The following is a 21,512-nucleotide window of genomic DNA, read 5'->3' on the forward strand; positions in this document are numbered from 1 at the left end:
ACAAAATGCAGATAAAAAGCCTTTACTATGATAGCATACATTAAGGAGAAACAAGATAGTCTGAAAAAAGCGATCTGGCCGGCTTGTAGGGTCTGATCATCTTCTGGAGATAACCAGGAGCTGACCCCTTGACTGCTTGGAAAGCAAGCACCAGTGTCTTAAACCGGATGCGAGCTTGCACTGGTAGCCAGTGGAGGGAGATGAGGAGGGGAGTGACGTGGGAGTCACGAGGGAGGTTGTAAACCAGACATGCTGCTGCATTCTGGATGAGCTGAAGGGGTCTGGTGGCTGATGCTGGGAGGCCAGCCAGGAGGGAGTTGCAGTAGTCCAGACGTGACAGTATCATGGCCTGGACCAGGAGCTGTGTGGAATAATTGGTGAGGAGTGGTCTTATTCTGCGGATATTGTACAGGATGAACCTGCACGACCGGGTGGTTGCCGCGATATTCTCAGAGAGTGACAGCCTGTTGTCCAGCACAACTCCAAGATTTCGGGCACTCTGCGAAGGGTGTAGGGGAGTGTCTCCTAAAGAAATGGGCAGATGAGAAGTGGGAGAGGTAAGAGAAGGAATATGGAGAAGTTCCGTTTTGCTTGTGTTGAGCTTGAGTTGGTGTTTGGTCATCCAGCTCTGGATGTCACTCAGGCAGGCGGATATGCGATCGGAGACCTGAGTGTCTGTGGGAGAGAAAGAGTAGAAAAGTTGAATATCATCTGCATAGAGATGATATGACATGCCATGGGCGGCAATAACAGGGCCAAGGGACCTAGTATACAGAGAAAAGAGGAGGGGACCAAGGACAGAGCCCTGAGGGACCCCAGTTGTGAGGGGACGAGGAGCTGATACTGCACCGGCCCAGGCAACCTGGAAGGAGCGGCCGGAGAGATAGGACGCAATCCAGTTGAGGGCTGGTCCGCAAATTCCCAATCCTGTCAGGGAAGACAGAAGTGTAGGATGGTCAACGGTGTCGAAGGCAGCTGAGAGGTCAAGAAGAATTAGGACAGATGAACGGGATGCTGCTTGTGCTGCGTGGAGAGACTCAGTGACGGAGAGCAGGGCAGTCTCCGTCGAGTGACCGGGTCTGAAACCAGACTGCTGAGGGTCTTGGAGGTTATGCTTAGAAAGAAAAGAGGAAAGTTGGTTAGACGCAGCACGTTCGAGAGTTTTAGATAGGAATGGAAGAAGGGATACCGGTCTGTAGTTCTGGGTGAGGCAGGGGTCCAGTGTTGGTTTCTTCAGAATGGGGGTGATGTGGGCTCTTTTGAAAGATGACGGGAAGGTGCCAGAAGTCAGGGAGGAGTTAATCAGGTGGGCGATGAAGGGGATGATCTCTGGTGAGATCAGCTGGAGGAGGGTAGAGGGGAGGGGATCAAGGGCACAGGTGGTGGGACGGTGGGAGAGCAAGAGTTGGGAGACATCAGGGAGAGAGAGTGGGGAGAAGGTGGAGAATGTGGGGAGGGTCATAGAGGGGATGGGGGGAGGGAAGGGTGGGAGTCGGGAGGGTCAAGGGAGCTGCGGATGAGTGTGACCTTTGCTTCGAAGAAGGCTGCGAAGTCTTCAGCAGTAAGGGAGGTCTGAGTTGGAGGTGAGGGTTTACTGAGGAGAGAGGAGAAAATTGAAAACAGTTGCCTGGGGTTAGCAATAGATTTGTGTATTTTAGAGTGGTAGTATGTTGCCTTGGCAGTGGCAACTGCTGAGGAGAAGGAGTTCAGTAGGGACTGGTAGGCAGAGAGGTCCGTTGGCATTCTAGACTTCTTCCAGTTCCGCTCTGCTGCACGCAGGGCAGTCCTGGAAGATCGCAGAACGTCAGTCAGCCACGGGCATGGAGGAGATGGGCGTGTGGGCCTGGAGACAAGAGGACAGAGGGTATTAATGGCAGTGGAGAGTGATGATAGCAGGGTGTCAGAGGCCGAGTCAGAGGGAAGGGCAGAGAAGACATCAAGAGGGGGGAGGGAGGCAGTGACACAAGGGACAAGAGAGGAGGGAGAAAGGGCGCACAGGTTACGGCGGACAGAGACAGTAGGGCTGGGTGGAGAGAAGGGGTGTGGGTGGGAGGGAAGGGGGAGTGAGAAGGAAACAAAATGATGATCAGAGGTATGGAGAGGGGTGACGTTTAGGCCAGTGCAGGTGGTGTTCCTCAAAAATACGAGGTCGAGGAGGTTGCCAGCCTTGTGGGTTGGGGGAGAGTGCTGGAGGGAGAGGTCGAAGGAGTGGAGTAGTGGAAGGAAGGCTGCAGACTGGGAGGCTTCAAGGTGAATATTGAAGTCTCCGAGGAGGATGAGGGGGGCACCATTCTCAGGGAAGGAGCTGAGCAGGATGTCAAGCTCTTCCAGAAAATTTCCCAGGGGACCTGGGGGGCGGTAGATGACAGAAATAAACAGGTTAGATGGGTGAGTCACATGTACAGAGTGGTGTTCAAAACTGGACAGAGAGAGGTGAGAGTGGAGAGCAGAGAAATTCCAGGAGCGGGAGAGAAGTAAACCTGTGCCACCACCACGGCCTGATGGCCGGGGTGTGTGGGAGAATGAGAATGAGGAGGATAGCGCGGTTGGGGTAGAAGAGTTGTCAGGGCTGATCCAGGTCTCTGTGAGGGCCAGGAACTGGAGAGACAGGTGGGAAGCGTAGGCGGAGATGAAGTCGGCTTTTCGGGTTGCCGACTGGCAGTTCCAGAGTCCCCCAGCGAGGGTGGCATTCTGGCTGGTAGCTGGTTGCAGGTCGCGGAGGTTGGATGGGTTTCTCTGTCGTGGGGGCCCGCGACGCTGGAAGCGGGTTCGGAAGGGGAGAGAGCATACTGGGATGGGGAGGGAGCGCATAAAATGTGACGGAGCGACGCTATGCGTCGCCCTAAAAGCCCTATTATTGTGCAAATGCACCTGAAACTAATGACACAATATAATGTGAATTTTCTGCTGTTCAGGGACCCATTAATTAGAGAGTTTTTGCTTTTGCTTATTTATTGTGGCTGACAGGTGGTGATTATCAGTTTGAATTATTCCATAATAGTCAGTCTTAAGTATGGATGCAATATATCAGTCTTTATTTTTAAATATTTTGAAAGCCATATAATTCCCATTTGTATTTCTATTAAGCAGTACTGCTTATGCTCCCCAAACTAGTTTTTGATATAAAAAGAAGAAATTGTTTTAATATGAATTAACCTTTATTGTACTATATGTACACGTGGTCCCACGCCTGGGACCTCTTACAGATTTTTGTGCGTCACATATATCAACATATGACATGATGTTACCCTGACTATACAACTTGCTTCATGGGCTGGTGTCGCTTGATATGACTGTTGTAAGATGGCTCCCCCATATGGTAACTACAAGAAATGCAGTGGATTCTGTTCACTCTGGGATGGTAGGTGCATGACTTGGCAGGGTAGACCCCATACATAAGCAGCACTGAGAGTTTGGCACTTTCTGGATTCCGTACAGAAATAGCCACAATGACCACAGACTCTCAGCCCTTAAGAACACTAACTTCTGCACCTTCTGACCTCATGCACACATACTTCAGATACAACTTCACATGTCTACACAATAAAGCTCCAAATTGGGTTATTTTGTTTTCTCCCTGCAGATTAATAATTTTCCCCATTGGGCATTTAGCTACATCCACCAATAACAACAGCTGATCAAAGTAGACTTATCTAAGTAACTAATTGCAGGATACTTGGATACACAGGTAAAATGGAAATATAAAGAAGTTAACATGTGATGTTAGTTCAGCCAATAGAACACTTTTTTAACAAATTTGTGCTTTGTGGTCACCATCGTTTTGTGTGGAAGCCAGCTTGCTTGATAAGTAATATTGCCAAAAATGAAAACTATTGCTTTTACAGCTGTATAATCCCTGTTGGAACCTCATTAATATTTCTGAAATGCATTCTCTATAATTTCACATGCAAACACCACATGATAGGGTATCATTTAGATTTTGACAACACTTTGGCTAAAGCAATACTTTTGAAACAGTATGGTGCCTGAAACGTGCCTGATCCGATAGTCTAGCTTTAAGTAAACGAGCAAACGACCACATTAAAGGACGTATTTCTTATTGCAGAGGCACATCCCATTGCCAGTTTTGCTTTTGGCACTTTGTCCGAGTTTAACGTTAGCTAGCTTGCTACTTGCTGCCATTGACTGAGACGACAATGCGATTGTAACTCTGGTGAAGACGGCACCCAACCCTATTCATTACCGACAACTACATGACGACAAGGTAGGCCTTAAAACCTATTATTGTTGGCTTCACTCAGCCTTGTTCTGCGTGACTGCAGTTCGGTACTATTGGAGTCATTTTGCAACAGCATTACATACAGCGTTAAAAAAGATCAAACATAGGCAAGATAAATGGTAAATTTAATGGCCATTTAAGTCAGTGTTTATAACTTTATTTCCTTATGCAATGTTGATATTGAAATTATATCAGACCAATAGCCTATGTTTAGGAAATGTCACAAAAGGGAAGCCATATGGATTTCATGACGTCAGGTTTATCGATTGTCTTAATATGGAATGGAAAAATTGACTGCTGATTGACATCAAAACGATGCTCACGCAAATCAAACTAACTTTATTCAAAAGTAATGCAACCCAGTGTTTCCAAAATAATTTAATGTAACTTGACCCTGTGTTTTTATCTTACCATCTGAAGCGAATGTGGTCATTTAAACTTTATGTGGCAGTGGTGGCAGTGGAGGACACATGCAACTACATTTTTCGAGTATTGGGACTATTTTTATACAGTCTATGACTGGGACCTACCCTTTGAATAACAAAAATGCGTCATAAGAAGACATGTTTGGGTACTGTTTTATTACACACCAGCAGATGGCACCAATGTTAGGAAAATATTTGAGATGAACGACTCAATCATTGAACACTTATGAGTTTTTCTGATGCAATGTAATGAACGGAAATAACATATGCACTTTGTACTGCATACTGTTCGAAAACTATTTGTAATAAATGTACAGAAAAGAAGCAAACCAATAACAGAGAACACTCACAATTTATTTGTGCTAGTACGAGTACAAATGATGGAAACAGTGTATTTATAAACCAATTTTAATGATTAATGCAATATTTCACCACAATTTATCTTAATAAGTGTGATATGTAATAAATGTAATATCTACTTAAAATACAAATTAATAAATAATTAGCAATTGTGTTACATTACATCAGATCAAAGAAATATTTAAGCTCTTCTTCAAAAAGAGAGAGAGATAAAAACATGACTCAGTTTTCAGCTTGCAGATGATGTCAGTACTTAACGTGCTGCATACATCAAACAAGAGGAATACTCATGTAATTGTCAGATGGAGCTTATGAGCAAAAGACCTTTAACTGAACATCTAAGCCAAAGAGTGATACACTCAAGAAAGACCTTCATGAAGTGCCTTGTTCTTAATTTATTCAGTCATCCCTATTGTCATGTAAATGAAGAGGGCAAAAGGCGCAAGTCTAGAGTACAGCTGGTCTTCGCGAATATTAATCCCACAGGCCACTCACTCCTTGGGGATTAAACCTTTTCTCTGTCCACGATCAGGAACGAGATAAGGTGATCTGAGCGAATCATTTACTTTTAATTTCATATGACTGGAATCTCATTGCTTTAACAGTATGGTGTGAGTTAGGGCTGCTTGTCAGGCAAATTAAACTTAAGTTACAGGAGAAGATTTAGATGTGCCTACACACATGGCCAACAGTTCATGTAATAATATAAAAATGGTGTGTGAGCATCTTAGGTCTCTTAAAGATGTATGATAATGCCTGATTTCCATCATAATAACTCTTCATGAGTGTCTGTAATAGGTATGTTGTTTTCCAATTAAATTAAATAAATTATGTGAAATGTCTTCACAATAAAATGTTGAAATATCCCAATACCATAAACACGCAGTGATGTTATAAACTATAAAAACAATGAACTACATAAATGATTTGTGTCATCTATTGACACAATTCATATGTTGTGTAATGTAAACAGCCATAACTAGAGTACTGCTGTGATATACAAAAGAAGTTCAAGGTGTATTTCCCTCCTTTTTGACTCAGTCTAAATGTGTTATGTTGAATGTGAATAAGCAAGCACCACTCATTAATATTTAAAGGCTACCATGATTTATGTTAGGATGATTTATAGGGGTTGGGTAGAGTGCAAGTTAATGATTCCTTTGCCTCAGCTTAGACAAGGCCAGCTCAGAATATATTTGGTAAATATTTCCTATTTATTTTTTTCCTTTTAATTTGTCATAGTTGTTTTTCATTAGAAAAATATAGGTTCTCATATTATTATTATTATTATTAGTAGTAGTAGTGTAGTAGTAGTATTCTGTAATAAAATAATCTGTTTCAATGTAAAAATCTAGAGCATGTGAAAAATAATCAGTATTATAGGATTTGTGAAATATCAGTATGGTATGTCTCATAACTCAATAGGTCAAAGAATTCATTGGATTGTTTTGACTGTTCAATGTCATATAGTATGTCTATGTTCTTTCCCTTCCTGTGTTTTTACTTTAAACTATGTTATCTACAATTGCTTACAATGAGTGTGCCAGGTTAAGAGTCATTGTCCCTACAGTGTTTTAATGATGGGTTCATTTTTTTTTTTTTTGTAGATTAGATTTTAATCCGACAGACAGAGCTTGCTTTAATCAGATATTAAATTCACTGAGTGCAGAGTAATCTTTCTTGAAAAGATTTTCATACAATGATAGTAGCTTTAAGGGCTTTTGTTCTTCTTAATCAAGGGAAAATTTTCTTTGCATACACAATATACAGTAGTATACTAAATCTTAACATTTTATAATCTAAAAGAATTTTGCTAAATTGCATCAGTAATTATTTCTAAACTTAATGAGAAACAGCCTTTAGCTGTTGACCTGTTCTACTCTTATCTTATCATTACAGTATAATTGAGTATAATAGAATTCAGCAATTGCACTGAAAAATAGATGCCCTGATGGCTTTATTATTTTATTAAAAATGACAAAATCATTTGATGTTGAAGTATTTTTGGTTCAGCTAAACCTAAAATCGTCACTATTATTATTGATACAATACTCCTTTCAGTTGAAATTGACATGTTTTAATTTGATATTTAGTTAGTTGCTTATCAGGATTCAAGAAGAACTGTGATGTTAAAAATGTAAATAATACCACAATGCTGTGCATTACTTGCTGGAGTTCCAGTGTCATTACTGAGTAGACAAAACAAGCTACTGTTAGTTCATATAACTTAACCGTACTGCGCTGTTACTTTCTGAAGTGTAGCAATGATGTACACGTGCACATGAAGTATTGTCACAGATACATAATACATATTTACTGTGATCTTTATTGCATGTTTTACCACTCTACACTGAAATTGTGAATCCATTACCATTTGATGGTATGCCTCAAATATTTACACTGAACATGAGGAATTTTACCTTAAATTACAGGAGCATCTAAATCATGGTATGGTTGCTTGCCCTCTGTTCTCTGCACGGGGCAGTGGAGAGTTGTGGAAAATAAAGGGTTGCATGTCAGATGAAAGCAGACTGTGATTGAGTGCTGTTGTTGGCTCAGTAACCAGATAACGCTACTGGAGCCGCAAGTTCAAGCTGAAAGTTCCAGATTACTGAGTTATAGTTTCTTGCCCTTTGCCTTACCTTCCAAAATACTGGCACAATATAAACTCACACAAATAAAACTGGCAAATAATTGTTTTAATTAAAACTATTAATAAAAAAATAAAATCTGCGCTTTAAAAGCTGCAAATTATACTGTATATAAATGCTGGATGGACAATCGTTCTTCAGAATGCCACAGTTGCTTACCTTTCTGCACTGCGCTCATCGTGGTAATAATATCAACATGTATGCTAATTAGCCCTTTAAGGTGTAAGGTCATATGTAGAAATATGTAGTTAGAATGTTCTAAACATTCTGATGATTATTCCTGGCAATTGAAAGCTGTACAGTTCTAGAACACGGACTTAGATTTTTGAAAAACATGCCCAAAAACCTACACTTCAAAGGGCTAAATAAAACTTGCCAACAGTTCTGCCCATCAGGGACATAATTAGACATTTTCTGTTTATATGCTGCAATATGCACAGCACTAGTCTTGTCTCAACATTTTTTGAGAGATCCTTTTCAAAACTGATAATATTTCCAACAAGAACATTCTGCCTTTGTGTTTGAGTCCAGTAAAGCAAAGCAGAATCCAGCTGCAATTACTACAGATCAGAAAATAGAAGAACATATGTTATACTGACTTTTTGAATGGTGTACTGGGCATATTTGAGGTGCTAGACAAGTATGTGATGTGGTGGTTTAAGGGCTTGCCTTTAAAAAATAAGTGAATAATGAAACAATTGAACTTCCCTCCCTGAAGAGTGAAAGAATACAGGCTTGGATGTTAAGTGTACCGGTAATGGAATTTGTTAAGGCCTAATTAAAATAGCCGTTAATTAAGTGTGGTCAGTTTCATTTTAATAACTTAGATGACTGTCAATCATTCTTATTCCATCCCAATGTTCTTCTTTCTGCCAGGGAGCCTGCCACTCAACAGCAGACTGCATTGATCTCCTGTGCCTTAATTGGAGATGTTAATAGAGCTTCAGGCTTTATTCTGCTATTGATCCGTCTACTCATTATCATTTGATATACAAGACATGATCAATGTTCAATGTCATCATGCAGGTTTTCTTTATAATGTTTTATTGTTACCTATTTTTATCTTTATGATATCTTCATTGTGTCTGAATACATGTTTGATTAAACAAAACAGGACTGACCATAAATATTTTTTAATGGTTTTTTTAAGCTGCCCTTGAGATGGCAGTGTCCATCACTCACTTGCTCGATCAGCAAGAGTGAGGCTCCAGAACAATCACTACAATGCCTTTGTTTTACTTTAGATGGCAAAAGGCCAAATGACATCATTAAGGGGGTCTGTCAAAGTACCCTGAGCTTCTGGATAGTGGGTTTCATAATAAATGTAGCCATGGGCTTCCGAGTTTCACTGCCTTATTTCAGTGGTTACTGAGTCACTGAACATTGAATACTGGTGCCATTATTGCTTCAGTAAGTTCTGTCTTGGAAGCGTGCACATTGGCTGAAGAATGCTGGTGTGTTACAGGATCAATATAGATGGTGCAGGGCTGGAACTACTTTGGCTACCACAGGCAATTAAATGAAATGCAAATTAACTGGAAGCAGTACACATGAAATGCTGGTTATGATGTCATCTGGCACGCTCATTTTCATTTTGTTTACTCCCAACTGGATGGGATGCATGTGTATTTTCAATAGTGCATAGCACTTTCTCAATAGTAAGTCTGCAATAGCTATGCAATTAAAATTCAACAATATTGACATTGTGTAATTATCAGAGGGGTCATTAGGTCTGCTGCTATTTGAGTGCATAAAAACGAGTTCATTCTTGGATGACTTGCTGGCAGTGTGCGTACCTTCTCCCAAATTAAACTGTAATGATTATGTGTAGTGGGAGGGGGCCACTAATGAAACAGAAGGGGCCCTAGGCAAACAGGGAATTAAGCACAGCTTTAGGGGAGCAAGGAGGTCCTGTGTAATTACTACAGGCAAACACCATGACCCCATCCCTTCTTCACCACCATGCCTTTAGGTCCAATGAAGCACTTCACCTTTCCCACTCCATAATATTGGCCATACTCCTTCTTGTCTATTGAATACCTGTAGGCTGGAGTGGATTCCATGAATTTCCATGCTACGTACAAAATGCTCCAATATGAAGTTATGAGGATATTTCTTGCCTGAACTGTTGAGAGAACCTTGGTCCGTAAGTATCAGAATTACCAGCAGGTGTATTGTGTCTCTAACATCCACATGTCGACATTTTCCATGAATTAATAGGTAATACTCTGGAGCCTATGGGAATGTCAATTCAGTGAGAGATTTATTTTTAGATCCCTGATCCATGTGCAGAAACCAATTTAACTTAAATACTTAAAGCGCTAAATTTTATACTGCTATGAATTACTTGCTTGGGTATATTGTTGACCATCAAATATATATGATTATTCCAAGATATTTGTATCCAGAATTTAGAACGTTAGTAAATCCCTTTTCTGTATGGGTGCAAAAATGTCAAACTATAGTAGTTTCTACATATTTCTGTGTTTTTACAGAGATACTTTTTATCAAATGACATTGAAATGTATTTATTCAATTGCCAGGTTTAAACAGTCATGAGAAGACCTTTAACAGTGTGTTGTGGATTTCTATGTGCTTGAAGAACGGTCAGTGCTTCTGTAGGGAGCCCATGTGTTCAAATCTAAATATAAAACAATCTAAATCTCAGAATCTTAGAATATTTAGTGGGATTGTATGACTAAAATGGTTATATGCAGTAAGTGAATACTAAATAAGAAAATATATGGCACATAAAATAAATAAATAAGACCAGAGCACACAGAACAGCTAAGCTTTTATATTAGTAAATGGATTAATAACAGTTTTAAAAACATTGCCTACCATGCCTTTTATTTAAACTGATATGCTGTAGAGAGAGTGTAAAGCAGTGGTAACTGGTGTTCAGGGAGTTGTCGTATTCATGATTCTGACCCTACATCTAGTGACATTCTCCTTCATGTGGCCATTTCTGCACACTCAACACTTAAGGTTGCTTAAACCAAGCACTGAGTTCAAATTGAGAAGGGGTCATAAAGCTGGAAAACAAACACAAATCCCCCATAATTCCAGTGGGATCATGTTGCACTTTACATATGATTAAAAAGGAGGAATGGGAGACCACATCTTCTTAAACAGTCATCAGGTAAAAAGACCAGTAGTTATTGCAGTTATGTAAGAAACAATTAATATATTCAAATCTCAAATTATCTTATATGTATGATTTTTAATATTTGCCTTACCTTTTTTTGTTGAAAAGTAAGTTACACCTCATATTTCAGAGTGCCCAAAATGGCTAGAGGCATGATCATGCTACAATGACTGCAGTGTACCTAGGGAGTTGTTTTGGTTACATTTTATGGCCCCTGATTGGCTCTAATCTACATAATTCTCTTGATTAATGGCGTTAACATAGAACCCTTCATTTAAGTGTCTAACCTTCTAACCTTCGTTAAGAAAATTAGCCTGCTTACCACATGTACACAGAACACTTTTTTCATAACTGCAAGGGAATGGTATGGTTTACTCACTGCAATTCAAATGAAAAAGTCAGCCTATATCTTTATCTATACCTGGCTGCGTCTTTCCAAACACACTCTGCCAGGAGTACAACTAAAAATACAGAGCCATCTTCATGGGGAGGGGCAGGAGATTCATGATTAAAGATAAAGTGAATGACCTACTCAAGAGGGTTGTGCTAAAAAGAAATAAAGCAAGCATGGAACACATTCCAGAGATGAAGCAGAGATGAAAAATCTTTCAGTGGACCAACAATGTACCTGTCACAATATCAGTTCTGATGCTCTCATTGTGCTCTCTGATGGTTAATTTGCACACTAAAAGACTCCAGTTAAAAAAATTCATTTCCTGCTGCTTGCAGCTGAGGCTTTTTATGGGTCCAATGAGATTCTGCTGTTGTCTTCTGCTTTGCAGAAATGCTCTGCACCTTTGTTGTAAATCACTATCACTGTTTGGCCAGATTTAACTGCTGTGTTTATTATGCATGTGGGCTAGTTTCCATTGAGTAGTTAAATTTCACAGGAGAGAGTTAGCTTGGCACATCTGTAAGACTGCAGGCAATCTTGCACCTTGTCCAGCGTATCTTGCCCTCTGCCGTATGGGGCCTTGCCTCGTGCCAGACCAGCAGAAGAGATTAACAGCCCCCTCGGCTTCCCCTGGCTTTGATCATTGATCCCAGCAGTTCCCTAGACACCCAGCGATAATAACTGTCCCTTTGGAGATCTCTGACTCATTATCAGCCAGGATCACGGTATACACTTTATCTCTCTGTGTGTTCTTTGACTTTATTAACCTATTGATGTCCAACACTGAGCTCTGTCAGCACTGTGGCTACTCAACACAGCAGGCCAGAAAAATGGGCTTATTCTCAGTTTCTTTGCACACAGCTTTAATGTCAGCTTGTAAGCTTCATGGGCATAGAATAGAAATTTCTAGAACTTTCAAAATCCGCATTCTTTTTAAGGGTGAAGTATTGTAGATACTGTCAATTTACTCTCACTTCTGTCAAATATTTATTGAATCCATTAAACATACAGGGTCTATGGATGAAATGGACAAAATATGATTCCTTGTGAGGCTATAAGGCGGCAGCAATGCCAGCTTTGACCTACAGTGCTGCAAATTGGGCCAAAATATAGAGTTGTTTTCTGATTACAACTGTCAGGGTTTCTCCTGCCTGTGCACTGGCGGCTCTCTCATTGATCAGATGCCTGCAAGTCTACCTGCTCCAGTCCCTGAAGAAGTGCAGTCCTCCCCTGCAGTGGTTGTGTGGCTCAAAAGTTGGGTGATAGAGACTAAGTATGGAAGAAGCCCTGGCAGTCCGCGCATGCTTGCTGTGGTGAATGGTGAAGTGCTGTCCTGAGAAAACTTGACCAACCTTCCACCAAGCCCACCGTGCCCTTGCAAGACAATGGCATGAAAACTGGGGCTGATGTGAAAGCAAAGTAACAAAGTGACAGCCAGAGTGCAGTGTTCAGGGACAAACTTCAGTTCTAAGGCCTTGGTCAAGGGAAATGGCAGGAGTATATGGAACATTATTGCAAAAGGACTCCAATAGTACCCAGGGGCAGGCTCGCAGAACAAGCCTGCGGCTGGGTGAAGCCTGAAATAATAGTCCGAGGTTTAGGTCTGTAGCTGTCTGAGTCACGAATAGTGTTACCAAAACAAGGGAGCACTAGGGCACCGGTTCCCATAAGACTGGTACCTAATCACAATGCAGATTTCTATCCTTCATTTTGGTGTCGTCTTCCCTAACATTACACTCACTCTGTTGACTAAATCAGTGACAGCAGGTGCCGTTGTCAAGCTAGCTAATGTTAAACTCGGTCAAAGTGCCAAAAGCACAATGGTCAAAAGTGTGGCAACGAAACCCATCCCAAGTAATGAAATGATATTATGTGAGGTTTGCAAGTTAAATGATAGAGAATGCATTTCATAAATATAAATGAGCTTCCCACAAAGATTATACCTCTGTAAAATCAGTAGTTAAAATTTTTTGGCAAGTTAGCAAACAAGCTCGCTTCCACACAAAACAAAGATGGCAACCACTACAGTTTTTAAAAAACATGTTCTATTGGATGAAATAGCACCACATGTGCACTTACATTTTGCCTGTGTACAAGAGTAGCCTGCAATTGGCTACTTTGATCAGACTACTTTGATCAGTTATTTGCAGAATTCCAGAAGATGTAGCTAAATGTCCAATGGGAAGAATTATTTGATTGTGGTGCAGGAGCATTTATGATGACAAAATTGACAGGAAAAAGATGAAAGAGAAATACAAAATATTGTGTGGGTGTATGAAGTTGTTAATGTTCTTAAGGGCGGAGAGTCTTTGGTCGTTATGGTAATTTCTGTAGGTAATCCTGAAAAGTGCCCAACCTTCTGTGCTGTATTGGTATAGGAAATGACTCGCCAAGCCATAATTTGGTGGATGCCATACCTGCCATCTCAATTTAAAATAAATTGCTACTATATTAAAATATAAAAATAGTTCTATTAATATTGATGCAAAGGAAATGCATTCTGAGACCGTCAAAGGTTGACAGTTGTTCTATGTGCTTTTTTCTGGATCAGTGGTCTACAGCCTGTTAGTGCCTGCATAAATAACTAGATTTGGGCATGGTAGTGGAGAACGAAACCTTTTAACAATAGAATCGTATCCACACGGGAGTTAAATATTCAAGCAGTCTTCTTTGGTGACCATTTAGAAAATGGGCAGACTTAAACATATATACATCAACACCAAATCCATTGTTAACAGTGGCCAAAATTAACATCCAAAAAACAAACACATTCATATGGAAATATCTATCTATCTATCTATCTATCTATCTATCTATCTATCTATCTATCTATCTATCTATCTATCTATCTATCTATCTATCTATCTATCTATCTATCTATCTATCTATCTATCTATCTATCAGAGTGATAGAAAAAAGGCTACTGTCCAATATTGTTACTGTTGCTGTTAGATGTGGAACTTATATCTGGCCTCGGTCAGTCAGTACAGAAAGCCTCAATGATGAAATGCATGGAAATGCTTCATGCGACCAGACCACTTTAAAAAGCAAATAAATTATGCTATACTGCCAGAGATTTCTAGGCTATATTTGAAAACACAGTTTATCATGAGTATTTCAAATTCAACACATGGGTAATTATTATACTTTTTACTTTTTTACTCCTGAAGAAGGAAGACAGCTTAATCGTGTGATAACATTTTTATTTTTTCGTTCATATGTTTTGAATAAAAAACTAGTGGAAACAGCAATTTACTCCACAAAATGATTAGTATCAAATGAACACCCCATACACTGCTCTGAATGAAACCACAAAAATCTATAGTCATGTTTAGAAAAGTGTTAAGGATATACTTACAGGCAAATTTCATAATGAAAGCTTCACTACAAACAACACCTCCATCTAGTTCTATCTTCTACATGCATAAATGTACAAATGCTGGCTATGAACTGTACCTTAATGTTTTTTTATTCCATCAGACCAGAGGTGGGTGACAAGGGTCATATCTGTTTCTGGTTTTCATGCCAACATCTGGCTTTAATTACTTAATTACCCTTAACATTAACGCTATCTGACATTTTAGCTACAGTGCATACATGAGAGCTGAAGACTGTTCTTGTGGTCTTATATGAAATGTTTTACTGTGATCTAATCTACAATGTTGGTGTATATAGCCAATTAGCTCATTTAGCCTGGGTAATTGGTGGAAACAAAAATCTGCCTACACACCGGCCCTCCAGGACTGGAATTGCCCGTCCCTACATCAGATTTGGGACCATCGCCTGGAGAATCTCTGTGCTGAGTGGTCTTGTGAAGAGGGAGAGGGAGTGTGGGTAGGAGTGAGAGGGGGTGTGTGGTGGGGGAATAGCTTTTGTTTTGCATTCGCTCATTATTATGAGAAAAGAAGATGAGATGTGGATAGATCCAGCTGAGTGACCTCACGTTGATCAGTTCCTATTAAGAACAATGAAGCAAAAGCCCTTGGGATGCGCAATATGAAAAGGGTCATCAGTCTTAAGCTATTTGCTGCTGTCAGTGCCTGTGGGAGAGCGCCAGCAATTAAACAGCACCTCTGTGGGTGACCTACATGGGCCGATTCACCACACAAGCTGCATCTCTTTTCTCTCCTCCTCTTTCACGTCTCAGAGTAAGTTTTGGTTTATAAATACCTCTGTTATCGTCATGTCATGTTTCATTTCAAGCTCCCTTTTACAATGCTCTCTGTATTTGCTCACTCTTGCCTGCAGCTGGATGTTTTTGCCATTATTGTGAATTCTTTTTTATGTCTTAAAAGCAGCAGCAGACCCAAGGCAGGTGAATTTGCTCTATTCAGCACCCCCCTTCCCCCACTCCCTGGTTGTTGTTCCCATCTAAACTGAAATCTGAATCCCCCTCAGGGAGTATAGTTGGTTATTTTTGTGCACAAGACTCCATTACAAGCTCCACTTTCAGGAATGCATACTTTTGTCTGTTCAGAAACAGGCCACTTTCTCTCTAACCCAAAGTCACACCTGAAGCCAGGTTCACCTAAATGCACAAACAAGTGGACTCCCTGACTATGTAGAGTGAGAGATTACTAGATTGTGAACTAGATTATTAAAATGACAGGGGTTAGGGTGGGAACACACAGATTTATGAAACCAAGTAGAAGAATGGGGGTTATCCCTGCCTCTGTCCACATGAAACAAACGGCAGATTAATGTCACCCCTACTAGGATCGTGGCACAGACTTCAAAGCTAGTGCAGAGCAAAATGTTCTGAAAATCTACAGTTACACCTTATTGACATGAACTTATGCATTCTTCTTACTATAATACATCTTTAAACATCAGTCTTTAAATGTTACTTTTTGTATTGGTGTACAACATCAATTCACTAATTCATTTTCTATCAATAAGATATTCAATATTTCTTTCCTGCCATGCTTACAATCGATGCAAATAAACTTGTTGCAACTGAACTGGGTGACATTATGGCTGTGTATAAATTTGTAATGTTTTCCAGTATGCAATTAAAAATTGAGACCAAGTACATTATGTATGAAATGTATTTACATACAATGCCAATGGCAGAAGCATTTCTTTTGGTCAAACACCTCACTCAGTCAGAAAAGCGTCTGGAATATCTCATGTTTCAGATAGTCTGTAGACTGGAATTTAAAATATTGGTTTAACTGTCCTCTGAGGGCTGACCAACTGTAAGAGGCTTTTACGGGATCCTTTGAGGGCCTGACATCATTGGTAATGTATTGTGTGGTCAGTCATTTTTTGGCTGCTGGCACCCTCTTTGATTTTGTGTGTCAGTTGAAAAAAGAGAGAAAGGTACTTATGAGTTTGACAAGGCTATTTTGTTTTATTTTCCCCTTTTCCCCCCCTTCAAATTTAGAATGCCCCGTTTATGCATGTACCTGCTCATCGCTACATCATCCACTGTCAGTTTGGTAGAATGCCAACAGGAACACACTCTACTCCAGAACAATGTCAAGTTGCAGCTTCTTTTCACTTCAGAGTCCACCTGCTGAGCTCACAATGACAGCAGGTCAGTAGATGACACTTGTGATGGAGGCAGTTTTGTATTAATTTTTGACATCATTCAATGGTATGCATGTTCATTGTTCAATGGTCTACATATGACCAGTAATGTTCAGTGGGATACATATGAACAGTAATTGGATTTAATAATATTGTTAACTCATGTTTCTCATTTTTTAGCTGTGCACTACCAGAAGGCCAGCTTTAGCTGAGGCTAAGGCATTTCCTCATTATCCCCCTGATAATGTTTTTGAACAACGAGTGAGTTGAATGTAACATTAATTTAATAGCTAGCCAGTTGGTTAGGTAATTTAAGATGATGCCTGTCTTACTTGCTAAACTAGGAAATGTTGGTAGGGTTGTCACTCATTCTGTATAATACAGTATCATTGCTTACTACAGAGTAAAAAGTCTTTCATTATAAAGTTGTTCTGTGTGGGATTTGTTCCATATTTTCCCTCTCGTTAAACATTCTGCCTGGCAGTCCATGCTCAAAACGCTCTGCTCGGCCAGTATGCAATTTCACTTGTTGAACAATATGCTGCATTTTGACATTTAGAGTATTTAACATGATTTATGCATTTGGGGGAATTGATGGATACAAATCTTAACAAGGATAAGATCAATAAGAATCTTAACAAGGATTCATAGCTGTGATTGGAACTGTAATAGGTCTGCCGTGGCATTGCACACCTCCACTAATTTGGTATATGGATGCTCATCTTTAAAACATGTGAAAGAAAGGTTCTATGTGTTAAACATGGCATCAGTAAGCAAATAGGTACATGCATGAGTATACCAAACTCTTCATTCACCTCTACACCACTGATTGCAATATTGGCAAACCATTATAATCTGTCAGGAGGACGCTGTGAGAATCAGATGATGTTTGCAGTGACATAAACTGAATCAATGGGTGCAATTTACAAGGTACTAGTTAGTCATTGGAGCTTAGCGACACTGTCTGTACTTTGAAAACTTCACAATGAGAGAAATATTTCAGGGAAGTTGCATCTCATTTTTTCTACTACGCAGCATTAATCCTGAATACCAGTTTCACATAGATGAATTACCAGCTCAGTTTGGCTGCACATAGAGAATATTGGGACATTACAGGATTAGGCCACCGTTTTGCAAAAAAAAAAAAAAACAGTGATTACAGATGATAGTTTCTGGTGGAGTGCTCCTTTAACAGGAATGAGACTTTTTTTTTTTTTTTAGCATTTATTGTTCTAAGCCTGTGTAATGGTTTATCTCCCTCCGAGACACCACTTAGAGGAAGTGGCTGGGAGTGGGGGTGGGGCTGTCCCATGCTGAAACACACGGTAGGATGAAAGGTGAAGCCAGGAAAGCCAGTTCTCACTGATTAAAAACCCACATTTCACTACCCATTAATCCCACACAGTAAGTTTCCAGAACAAATGTCGACAGATTTATCAGGGATAACAGACAGATTGGACATAATGGCTCTCCTACCTAACATGATCTGTAATCCCCACTATTTACAGTGCAATGGTTTTTTTGAACAATGATCCCCAGATGCATTCTGGCTTTGTATAAATCAGGTCAGCTGTATCACAGGTAGTAATCTCAATGTGAAACCTATTGTTTTCACTGGGGCCTGTTTCTATGGCCATTTTCCATGGCTGAGTCTCAGGCACACTTTAGCCTTTCTGTAGCCCTAGGTGAAATTGAGATTGCGGACCGGGGGCGGGTGAGACCGCGGGTGTGTGTGTGCTTGGGATCGCGATCGAAGACCCGTTTGGTGCCCCCTGGATGAATGGTGCCCTGGATGACTACCTAGGCCACCAGTTCCTAGAACCAGCCCTGTTGAGACTGTGCTGGGCAACTGAGGGAATGATATGTAAATATAATTTTCATATATTTAACAGTTTTATACTTAAATGATAGTTGACATTCATAAATCACACTACATTTAAATCATAATAGTTTCATAATTTTTCTCTAAAAAGGCCCAATATTTCACAATATGTTTTTCCACCCAGTGACCACCCTGTTACATTTCATTCCCAGTGCCGTACGACCCAAAAGCCCTCTCAGCAGTTTCAGCTAATTAAAATGGATACCAACAATTTATTACACTGCGCCTACGATTTCATTCTGAATTATTGACACTTTTAACATTATGTGTAAATTTCTCATTACACAAGTTTTTAATGAGAAAATCAACATAGATATAGTTATTAAACATTTGTGCTGCATGTACCTCCTGGGAATGTATAACTCAGCAACCATTCTCACTTATTAAGACAGAACAAAAGTTACAATGAAATGTTCATTGTAAAATGTTTTTATATGAGCTTCCTGCTGTTAAAAAAGATAAAATCTCTTCCTTCTATTATCTCGATGCTTCCAGTAGGGATTATCATTTATGTAACAGTTGTATTTTATATGGTAATAGATTCTGTTCCAAAAGGCAGATGGTCCTTCCTTTTACATTGTACGAGATGCACAGCTTGAAGGAAGGCATCATGTTCAGTAAGGGGAGAGCAGCATAGGACCCTTAGCAGCATAGGACATCAGGTAGGGCTTTCCTGGAAATGGAGAGCCATGTTTCACCTTAATGGACTTTTATACAGAGGTAGGTTCATATTGGACATCCTTTAGGATTTTAACAACTGTTCTTGAAGCTGATTACACAGTGGGCTTAATAGCTGTCCTCCATGCTAATCCATCTCTTTAAGCAAAGGAGTGTTGGTGCTTCAGGGAATGTATGATAAATAAGATGATTACCTTAAACAACTGAGCCACTAAGTCAGCATTAATAGCTCATTAGCGTTTCAACCCAATCATTCTATCTCCTGCAGAACTCAGAAAAATGAATTTATAGAAGGTTACAAACGTGCTTTGTAGAAATAGATTGCAGACAAGTCTTTTACAGTCTTCTTTATTTTATTAGGCTGCCATCAAATGTTTTCTCAATCCTATGAATGGCATTGTAATATACAGTGGTCTGTAAGTATTTGGACAGGGACACATTTTCCCAGCACATTGGCTTTGAAATTAAACAATGAATATGTGGTTAAAGTGCAGACTGACAGCTTTCATTTAAGGGTATTTATATCTTTATCCAGTGATCCATATCAGAATTACAGCCCTCTTTATGCATTTCTTAAATTTTTTTATATGTTTCTAAAGAGGCAGTACAATCCAAGTCACTTTCATCCATAGCAAGATTAGGCTGACCTAAAGCAACCACACTATCTGAAGATCAACTTAACATGTTTATGAAACTGATAGTAAAGATAGTAAAAGTACAGTCAGAAGATGACTAGGATAATGTGGCCTTAAGTAGCCGTTTCCAGACCACTTCTTCGACCTCAAAACAAGTCGAAACAGTTAGCATGGGCCAAAAGATACTGAAATGTCACATTTGAAGGCTTGATGATGAATGGTTAATGCCACAGTGCATAAAACTTACAGTCAAACATGGTGGTGGATACATCACTGTCCAAATACGTATGGACTGCACTGTATATTACTAGAATAAATATCATTTTCAATGACTGAACAAAATTTGTTGTTTGATAAGACTATTAAAACAAGCCATGTCATGTGTTCACTACTTTGCACGTGTAGGAAATGCTAGTGAAACAATATTCCTAATACGCTGGTAATCTATTCTCCCGCTGTCATGACACAGATAGTGAAATGTGGCAGATGTGACTAAGTACAAGTTACAGGCCATACATAATGAAGCATTCCTGACAGCTGTCTTTAGTCAGGGAAATTGTGACCGTGCAAGTCTTGTATGAATATACCCCATTCAAGGCATTCATCCAAGAGAACTGGTCACTTAGCATTCAGGTTGTGTTGCCACCTACACTAGTTGATTAGGACATCAATATATATTTAAGATTTAGACACTTCTAAGACCTAAACAGACACTTAAATAGTAATAACTACTTATTGGAGCAGAAAGAGAACAACACAGAATGTTTATGCTGTTATAAAGCTTGAGGTTGTAAATACACTGCAAATAACTGCATTCTCTCTATTGTTGTATACCTGCACTCAAAAAATAAATTATTGGACTTTACTTATTCAAAACATTGGTCCTAGCATACCAGGCAGTCAAGGGATCAGCCCCAGCATACCTTCACAAGATATTCAAACCCTACATGCCAGCCAGATCCCTCCGTTCTGCTACCTCAGGACGCCTAGCACCTCCCCCTCTTCGCACCTGCACTTCCAGAACACGTCTCCTGTCTGTTCTGGCCCCACGTGGTGGAATGACCTCCTGTGGAGGTCAGAACAGCTGAGACTGTGACCCATTTAAACAACGACTGAAGACCCACCTCTTCAGGCTGCACCTCTCCCATCCCTCCCTTCCCCCTGTAAATGACTAAAACTTAGGGTTTAACTAGGCAGCTGTTTCATAGGTGACTTAGTTGATGCGCCTGTCTTAACGACTACTTGTATTTTTATTTATTTTTATTTTTCCATAGATTGCATTGTTGCCGTTCTCATTGTTAATCAGTTTAACCATCAGGGTCCAAGTTGAACTATGCGGTTGTTCCCTGTACTTGGACCGGTACTTCTCTCTAGGGGTTTCATCATACTTGTTCCTGGTTATGGTTATACACTTTGTTGTACGTTGCTCTGGATAAGAGCGTCTGCCAAATGCCTGTAATGTAATGTAATGTAATGTAACTAATTGTATTTTATTGTTCATGTAATATTATAAAGTATTTGTCACTTAAACAGACTAAATTTAATGTGGACACAAGGCGCCATTCAC

The 21,512-nt window shown here is 39.9% G+C and overlaps 1 protein-coding gene across 3 annotated transcripts; it reads right to left on the reverse strand.

Annotated features, from left to right (window-relative positions):
* Positions 1-124: 124 nt before the first annotated feature.
* On the reverse strand, positions 125-2,835 carry LOC135248407 (uncharacterized). 3 transcript variants are annotated; one of them, XM_064323029.1, is made up of 2 exons: positions 1,190-2,835; positions 125-675 (listed from the first exon to the last, which is right to left on the reverse strand). In XM_064323029.1, the coding sequence occupies exon 1, from the start codon at positions 2,809-2,811 to the stop codon at positions 1,459-1,461; it is 1,353 nt and encodes a 450-aa protein (XP_064179099.1). In that variant the 5' UTR covers positions 2,812-2,835; the 3' UTR covers positions 125-675; positions 1,190-1,458. The 3 variants fall into 3 exon arrangements, with proteins under 3 accessions (XP_064179099.1, XP_064179100.1, XP_064179101.1); XM_064323030.1 differs by having other exon boundaries at positions 126-525; XM_064323031.1 differs by lacking the exon at positions 125-675 and adding an exon at positions 682-1,101.
* Between the last annotated feature and the right edge of the window lie 18,677 nt (positions 2,836-21,512).

Source organism: Anguilla rostrata, chromosome 2 (assembly GCF_018555375.3).
Source record: "Anguilla rostrata isolate EN2019 chromosome 2, ASM1855537v3, whole genome shotgun sequence".
Classification (NCBI taxonomy): Eukaryota; Metazoa; Chordata; class Actinopteri; order Anguilliformes; family Anguillidae; genus Anguilla; species Anguilla rostrata.

What these genes read in the sequence shown, in the direction of transcription:
- LOC135248407 (XM_064323029.1), bottom strand. Translation starts at nt 2,811, where the DNA reads ATGCGCTCCCTCCCCATCCCAGTATGCTCTCTCCCCTTCCGAACCCGC.